At 37.8% G+C, this 9,157-nt stretch overlaps 1 protein-coding gene across 3 annotated transcripts; it reads left to right on the plus strand.

Annotated features, from left to right (window-relative positions):
- The first annotated feature begins 233 nt into the window (after positions 1–233).
- LOC132303980 (uncharacterized) lies at positions 234–5,606 on the plus strand. Of its 3 annotated transcripts, none has more exons than XM_059801440.1 (2): positions 234–3,111; positions 4,738–5,606. In XM_059801440.1, the coding sequence occupies exons 1-2, from the start codon at positions 698–700 to the stop codon at positions 4,745–4,747; spliced, it is 2,424 nt and encodes an 807-aa protein (XP_059657423.1). In that variant the 5' UTR covers positions 234–697; the 3' UTR covers positions 4,748–5,606. The 3 variants fall into 3 exon arrangements, with proteins under 3 accessions (XP_059657423.1, XP_059657425.1, XP_059657424.1); XM_059801442.1 differs by having other exon boundaries at positions 234–3,065; XM_059801441.1 differs by lacking the exon at positions 4,738–5,606 and having other exon boundaries at positions 234–4,731.
- The last annotated feature ends 3,551 nt before the right edge of the window (positions 5,607–9,157 follow it).

The raw sequence follows: 9,157 nt of genomic DNA on the forward strand, positions 1-9,157 counted from the left end.
GAAAGGGACAAACCACAAAAGAGCTCAACTGTCCCACAAGCCCTAACAAGACTTCCAACAACATACTAACAACAGTGAAGAAGTAGTAGTAGTATCTAAAGCTTCCCTTCAATAGCGCGTGGCATCACCTCCCAATCAAAAGATTTCCACAACCAATCTCAGGTGATGTACTGCGTTCATCAAATTGATTTTGGTAATGTTACCCACTCGCACCCAGAGCGTGTATTCCACAGTCCCCTAGAGCAGCATAACTCTGTAACACAACACACTCTCTCTCTAAAAGCTTCTCTTGACTCCTTGTACTTCTCTTCTCTCTCTACACCGTCTCTCTTTCTGTCTCTGGTTTCAAACAGCTGAGACACAACCCATCAAGACTAGCCTCACAACCCCAGATCACCAGATCGCCGAGTTCCGGCATGGACCAACGGCGGAGACTCAAATTCCGGCCGCCGCCGAAGGTTTTTGCCGGCTAAATGTAACCCAATAACCCACAAACGAAAACCACCCCTCAACCCTCCGGCGACGACGACGGCGACGGTAATCAGACACCCAAAAAACCCTTTTTCAGGAAATTCAAGAAATTTCACAATACACCTCAACTCCGTACTTGTATTTTGCATTTAGAGCCATAACATTATTAATCTATTTCACACATTCATAGTGTGGAGTGTGTGTGATTTTGTGTGCTGTTGCTATAATGGCGGCTACGAATACCACGACGACCCAACCAGTGGAGTCGTCTTCGGTGTCGCTCTCACCGGACGAGCTCGCGGCCAAGGCCGTGCACAAGCGCTACGAAGGGTTGGTGATGGTTCGAACCAAAGCGATAAAGGGCAAAGGGGCTTGGTACTGGGCACATCTGGAGCCAATACTGGTTCACAATTCCGATACGGGTCTGCCCAAAGCAGTGAAATTGAGGTGTTCGCTGTGTGACGCTGTGTTCTCTGCTTCGAACCCATCAAGGACTGCTTCGGAGCATCTCAAGAGAGGGACTTGCCCCAATTTCAACTCTGTTCCGAAACCCATTTCGTCGGTTTCGCCTTCTTCGCTGCCTAATCTCGCTTCGCCGTCTTCTTCTTCGCAGCAACCCAACCACCGGAAACGGAGTTCTTCTTCTTCCCGTGGTCGCAATGGCAGTGCCGGCGGCGGTGGTGGTGGGGGCGGAGGAGGAGGAGGTGGTGGTGGTGTGTCTTCATCTTCCTATCAGGTTCCGCCACTTGCTGTGGTTGATCCGTCGAGGTTTTCGGTGGAAATTGCTTACTTGCCGTCGGTTTCTCCGGCTACGGCTGTTGTGACAGCAAGTGGTGGTGGTGGTGGAGGAGGTGGTGGTCTGTATGGTCAGCAACAGCATTTGGTGTTATCTGGTGGAAAAGAAGATTTTGGTGCTTTAGCTATGTTGGAAGATAGTGTGAAGAAGCTGAAGAGTCCTAAAGCATCACCTGGTCCAACTCTAAGCAAGACACAGGTTGATTCTGCACTTGATTTTCTTGCTGATTGGGTCTATGAGTCTTGTGGGTCAGTCTCATTTTCAAGTCTTGAGCACCCAAAGTTCAAAGCTTTCCTTAACCAGGTTGGATTGCCTGCAGTTTCGCGGAGAGATTTAGCAGGTTCTAGATTAGATGCTAAGTATATGGAAGCGAAAGCGGAGACAGAAGCAAGAATTCGAGACGCCATGTTCTTTCAAATTGCTTCTGATGGTTGGAAATCAAAGAACTATGGACATGGTGTGGAAGAGAATTTGGTGAACTTGGCTGTGAATCTACCCAATGGGACTAGTGTGTTTCGGAGGGCGGTGTTCATTAACGGGCAATCGCCTTCTACGTATGCAGAGGAGGTTTTGTGGAACACAATCAAAGACATTTGTGGGAATGCTGTGCAACAATGTGTAGGTATAGTTGCAGACAAGTTTAAGGCCAAGGCATTGAGGAATTTAGAGAATCAGTATCATTGGATGATCAATCTTTCTTGTCAGTTTCAAGGGTTCAATAGTTTGATTAAGGATTTCAATAAGGAGCTTCCATTGTTCAAGAATGTGACTGAGAATTGTTTAAAACTAGCTAATTTCGTCAATAATAAGTCTCAAGTTCGAAATAGTTTTCACAAATATCAGTTGCAGGAGTATGGGCATGCTGGATTGTTAAGAGTACCATTGCCTGATTATGAGCATTCCAACTTTGAACCTGCGTTCTCTATGGTGGAGGACATACTGAGCTCGGCACGAGCACTTCAGCTAGTTTTGCTTGATGAATCATATAAGATAGTGTCAATGGAGGAGCCGATTGCGAGAGAGATTGAGGAGATGATGAGGGATCCTCATTTTTGGAATGAATTGGAAGCCGTGCATTCGCTAATAAAACTGATAAAGGGAATAGCTCAGGAAATTGAGTCAGAGAGGCCATTAGTTGGGCAATGCCTTCCACTTTGGGATGATTTTAGGGTGAAAGTGAAGGACTGGTGTGCTAAGTTCCACATTGCCGAAGGGCCTGTGAAAAATGTGGTTGATAGGCGCTTCAGAAAGAATTATCACCCAGCTTGGTCTGCTGCATTTATACTCGATCCGCTTTATTTGATTAGGGATACAAGTGGGAAGTACCTGCCTCCCTTCAAATGCTTGACGCCAGAGCAAGAGAAGGATGTAGACAAGCTCATAACTCGGCTAGTATCGAGAGAGGAGGCTCATATTGCACTTATGGAGCTTATGAAATGGAGAACAGAAGGGCTTGATCCAGTATATGCCCAGGCTGTACAATTGAAGCAGAGAGACCCCATTACAGGAAAGATGAAAATTGCCAACCCCCAGAGCAGTAGGCTAGTCTGGGAAACTTACCTTACCCAATTCAAGTCACTAGGGAAAGTTGCAGTTAGGCTCATTTTCCTTCATGCAACTTCATGTAGGTTCAAGTGCAATTGGTCTTTCTTGAGATGGGTGAATGCCCATGGGCACTCGAGGGCAGGCATGGACCGGGCTCAGAAGTTGATATTCATTGCTGCTCATTCGAAGCTTGAGAAGCGGGATTCCTCGAATGATGAAGAAAAGGATGCAGAGTTGTTCGCCTTGGCAAACGGTGAGGATGATGTGCTAAATGAGGTCTTTGTTGATGCATCTTCAATGTAACACCTTTTTCTCCTTTAGAATTTTAGTTTTGTAGGATTTCTTATTATTTTTTTCACTGCTTATTTCATTTGGTACTTGTCTATATATTTTTTCCGTTTAGAAGATTTTCTGGATGTTGGATCATTGGTGGGAAGTAGAGACACATTGATGAAATTTTGAATTACATATACTACCGTAGAGCCTCTTGGTTCAAGAGATTGCTCATCTCCCACAAGAATAGTTTTTGAAGTCATTAAATTGTGAAAAGAAACCCTTCTTGTCAGTAAAGATACAAAAATGCTGCATAAGCATGAGACACGAAGAATATTGTAATATTTTGGTCCCTCAAGTAATTTTGGATGAATAACATTTTTGTTTCTCCTTTGTTTTTAAGTTCAAAATCCCCAATTCCGCATGATGTTTTTCTGTTTCCACAATTAGCATTTTTATTGTTTATTTTGATTAATAGTTGTCTTTGGAATGGATGATATGTTTGTATGTTGATTGGGTTTTAGCATATGAATTATGTTTATCTGCGATTTTTTTTCCTTTTTTTTTTTGGTTGTGGGGTTGCAGTTAGCTTCAAGGTTTCTGCAGTTTACAGATATTAATAGGCAGTAATTGAGTTCTCTTCGTCGTGATATTGATGCTTTTGTTTATATGAGTCATGCTTTAGACCTTTAATTGCACCCTTTGCATTCTTAGGTTTTGAGGAAGAAAAGAAAAAAACTTTGTTTTGTAATTCGATTGCTTTGTTGGTGATGCTTAGCATTTCATTTGTCTGTGAATAGTTGACTGGTTGAATAAGATTTTAACCTTTCACTGGGAATTCATTCACAAATCCAATCACTTCAAAGTCCATGCAACATAATTTCCCTCTGTTCCCACTCGAGTTCAGTATCCCGTTTTTTCATGGGTCCCTTGTCTGAGCATCTCATAGTCCATCTTTAAGAAACATTATTGAATGTCTTTGTATATTCTCAAGTGTTCATTTCTCGACTGCATGTGCTAGTTGGATGCAGTGTGGAATGATGGGGAAACACCATTATTAATTAATTATCTTTTATTTTTATACAGAGGTCCCATTTCTAGGTAAGTTGTGATTGAGTTCCAAACTTGATTCAGTAGCCAAAATCATCACTAGTACCTGCGTGAACCTTAGTGTCCCCATGTCCAGTGAGCTCCGACTTAAGCTTAGAATTTACACATTTAGATTCAGTTTGCACAAGCCACTCCAATTCTTGGATGAACCTCACTATTTCCGCTTCTTGTAAGATTCCGAACCCATGCAATGTTTCTTTAATTTGTGGAGCTCAACTCCTGATCCTTAGTTTCTGTTTTAATTATCTAGTGATCCTAGCCTGGTTATTTGCCGAAGTAAATAAAAAATAGTCTTCACTTCTTTCAACTGAAATGAACTCTTTGCACCTTAAATACTCAGGTTATTATCTTTTGCGTCATTTTTTCTTTTTTTTTTAATGACTCAGTTTGGTCAGCAACATCAGTCACATAAGCTGTGTGCTCAAGTATTAGTACCTGTTGACCACTTTTTTTGTCGGAAATGTTAAATAAAGAAATTCGGCTAGTTCAACTGAAGAATGACCTTAAATATCTTTCTAATATACCCCTCTTTTCTGTGGCAGAAGCATTTGACAAAGATTTAGTTGGACTGGAGAGGCCACCATAAGATGCTTTGGTTGGTGATTGCTAAATCATAATTGAAGTGGAATTTTCCCGGAAAGGATCCAAGAAAAGACATGTTATGGAAATTTTGGCTGTCAAGTTTCTTTTTGAAAGAAACCAGTGATGTGTTGCTCAAAAAATGGTAGGGTGGATGAAAAGCCTTTGCAACATGGGTCAACAACCTCGGAAGGACCAGAGAACAAATCTTTCTAGCTGGTGGAGCACTTCTCTCTGTTGCCATCTCATCCCTATCTTCTGGTTGTGCCTTTAGGAGAGTTGAGCCCCACCATAAAAGAAGTGGATGTCTATTTCCATGTTATGGTTTCTATGGAGAGAGAGAGAGAGAGAGAGAGAGAAGGGCTTAAAAGCCTTAAATTAAATCGTCTTTCGGTAACTTCTCTTTGAAACATTCCAAAGCTCGTGACGTTCGTGCAGTCTCATTGGATGATGCTCCCCGTGATTGTGAAAAAGGTATTGGGAGGACCCAAAGTAGAGAAGACTGTCTGCATGAAGCTCCACAGGAAATTCTTGATAGCGATTCTCCAATGAAGTCTGACTGACTCTCCAGGTTTCGGATAGCTTTGAGAGTTGGAAGAACTGTAACTAGTTAGTCATTGTGATGAAAATGGTTCTATCCCAAATTTTATCTATAACTTTTTTCCCTTAACAAGTTATGATACACCAGACTGTAACATAACTTATTGTTTTGCCTTTGATTTGCAATTTTTGTTCTTCAAAATCTGTTAACCCATATGATGTCCCATTCTGTAAATAAATCTTGTTACAGTTAAGATTTATACAATCTGGCAGGAAAGATTTCTGAGTATGTTTTGCTTGTGTCTCATATTCTATGCTATATTTCTATTGCCCTCCTATTGAGGGTCACTCTTAGGTCAAGCAAAAAGCAGAAAGGTGTTTATGGTTTGAGACGTTAGGTTAGCAAGGTTGTATAGCATAGGCTCCTAATGGATAAGATAGCATAAGATAATCCTTGAAGGATTACACCAAATGGAATGATCATTCATTTCTTTTGACACTTGAAATGAGTTTATTTCCTTCTTTTTTTCACCTGTACTGTTTGCAATAGTAAGGTCGTTCCATTGTGATTTTTAGGTCACAGAGTTCAGGAAACAATTTTTTCGTTACAGAAGCAAAATTGTATACATCTGACCCTTTTTACACCATGGAGTGGCAGAAGCGTTGTGCTATGAACTAGTCGTTCATATATTTAGAGGGATAGATGATATTGAAGGAGTTCAACAATGGGGAATTCAATACTGCATGAATGCAAACAATTCAAAAAGGGTAGAAAATGGATCATGACGAGGCATTTGACAATGGATGGTCATCATCCTATTACTTCAACTAAAGTGTGTTCCAATAATGGAAAGCTCACTGTTTGTTCTACACCTTTTGTTGGTAATACAAGTAGAATTTGCGAGAAACTACACACACACACACACACACACACACACACATTTATCCTTATCATTTCCTCTCATCATCATACAAACATCTTAAAGCATTTTTGTGAATTTTTATTCTGTCTCTCAATTGATGGATTTCAGATTCACCCACCCACCTTCACAAACAGTAGAAAAGGTGAAAATTTTGAGAATCAATTGGGCATTCACTTTTTGGTGAGTGAAGTCAGTAGAAAAGTCAGTGGAAAAGTATTATGCTACCTTTGGTTTTGGGGTCATCTAATTACTCATTTAGTGGAGAGACAGAAATCCTTGTCGGCAGGGCTTAGTTACACTGTTTATTCCAATTACAAAAGCCTTGCTAACACTGACTTCTCACCAACTAAGACAAACACTCTCTCTCCCTCTCTCTCCCTCTCTCTCTATCTATATATATATATATATATATATATGTATACTCTCTCTCTCTCTCTCTCTCTCTCTCTCTATATATATATACATACATATAGCTTTTTCACTAGTATGTATGCTATACTCCACTCATGTTTTTTGATAAAGGAAAAGGAGGTATGATGATTAGTGTAGGATGACAATTTGCCTTTCTACAAGAATCTTCCCCCTTACAATGCTCCTTGTTATTAAAACATTTATTTTTTCTCTCTCTTTTTTTTTTTTTTTTTTTATGTCCTTCAGTTTCTCTTTACATGTACCTATTTCAATTTTTTAGAAAATAAATTGATGCTAGTTCCTAAAAAAAAAAAAAATTGTATCAATTACACACGTTACTCTCCACTTATGGTAAAATTTTGTTTTTATATTTCATATTTTGACTTATTGTTTTGTTGTTTTCTCTTCAATTCATTTTTCTTGGAAGATCGTGGAGAAATATTTTAATATATCATGTATAGTGGTATTAAAAACAATAACAAGGATTAATATGAATTTATTTTCTCTCTTTATATATATAGATAACTTTTTGTTTTTTGTTTTTATTTATTATTTTTAACCTTGGCAAAAAATTCATATATCCACTTTGCTTCTATGGGGATTTGAATTTTTGATATTTTTTAAGATGAAAAAGTATCATTAAATTAAAGCATGACTCAATTGAATATATTAATAAATAAAGAGAGAATAATTAACCAATGAAATACGAGTATTGTGAAAATATGGATGACACGACAATTTGGGGGAAAAAGTGTAATTATTATATATCACAGAAAAGTATATAAAAGATGTACTAATTGGGTCACAAATTTAAATTATTGTTGTGGTCCATGAGCCATCAAATTATCAAAAAAATAAAGGCCATCTCATTAGCGTTTCATTAATTTCAAATTAAATTAAGGAATAATATTGAATACTTTCTTTTAAGAAAGAAAGGTATTGCCCTACTTTTTATGTCCCACTGTTGTTTCACATGTGATACAATAATAATTCATACGTTTTTTTTTTGGTTGTTGTTACCAAATTAGCTCCTATCAAACATGTAGCCAAAAAAGTCTTCCCTCTTTATGTTTTCCCACCAAACCCCACCTTGGTTTGTTTATTATGTCTTTATTTGTTATAAAAGTAAATGCAAAATAAATTGTGGTCCAAAATAGTAAGTGTGATCCTAGCTTGCAGCTATATATAATGAGATTTTTGAATTATTAGACTTTATATATTATTAACACATGACCTTGAAAAATGACGTACTACCTTTTTCTCGAGTATTCTCATGAATTTTTTTTTCACTAATAACCTAGTTAATGCATGCAAATCTTTTAGGGTTCATTTACATAAATGAATGGATTTGAAATCAAGGGATTTGATTATTGAAGTTGGATTCTAATTAATGAAATATCATATATTTTTTTTTTAAAAAAAAAAAGAGAAATATTTTATTATAATGATTATGGGAATTTGAAATGTTCGGCCAGCTTGCGCATATCTCGACTGATTCCACGAGGCACTGAAGTTAATGATCTGGTAAGCTTACAGTGGCCTGTGCCAGCTTGCGCACACCTCGATTAATCCCTCGAGGTCCTAAAATTAACGATCAGATAAGTTTCCAGTAATCCTGCAGAGATTTGAATTAGTAACCATTGAGAAACAAATTTAAAATCTGACTAACTGAACTACCCCGCAAGATTTATTAAGAGTAGAGTTGGCTAACTATATTAGAACAAAAATTCGAGTAAAATAGTTAAAACAATAGTAATAATGATGAAAATGGAGAGAAAAACAAAAAAAAATAAATAAATAAAACAAAACAAAACAAAATAAAGTGTTACTCATTAGCCATTTGGACCTTACTATTAATAAGAGACCTTATATGTGGATGGACCTTGACCTTGAATGGGAGTCGTGGTCCCACTTTGACTGAGTCAAGACTCGTGGGCTTTATTCACACCTTGTATGGGAGTATTTTGTGGCCTTGGATTTTTCACTTTTTGATGCATAAGTCCAAACTCGCTAACTGGGACAACTCAGTCACGTGTTCAGGTAATGATTTCAAAAGGCCCAATGTCCGTACAGTTTGACGCAATCATGTCCCATATGATGACGCAACTTAACAGCTTCCATCCCCTTCCAGCTGTCACAAATTTTTTAAAACAATTTAATTTCCTTATCCGTTATATTTTGAGAGTTATTTGATTTTTGAAATTTTAAATTTCAAAGTTCAAACCAATTTTATTCAAAACTTAATTTTCAAATGGGAAATCAAATTGAAATTGACTTTTGATGTCTACTTTGTAAATTAAGAAAAAACAATAGACAGTAATTGAATACAATGAATAGAGATGAAAATTTATTGTTAATCACGTTTCATTACCTAATCCTTTTTTCAATTTCGAAATTAAATTGTCACTCTCGGATGGTATATTAATGTACTAGAAGTACTATATATAGGTACATATAGATATAAGCATTAAAGATGGTGGTGCATTCGATACTCAAAAGACGATCATGA

Source organism: Cornus florida, unplaced genomic scaffold (assembly GCF_030987335.1).
Source record: "Cornus florida cultivar Cherokee Brave unplaced genomic scaffold, ASM3098733v1 CherokeeBrave_3.0.0_Hap2_Chr04, whole genome shotgun sequence".
NCBI lineage: Eukaryota > Viridiplantae > Streptophyta > Magnoliopsida > Cornales > Cornaceae > Cornus > Cornus florida.

Excerpts from the sequence above, each read along its gene's own strand:
- LOC132303980 (XM_059801440.1), top strand. The coding sequence starts at position 698 with ATGGCGGCTACGAATACCACGACGACCCAACCAGTGGAGTCGTCTTCG.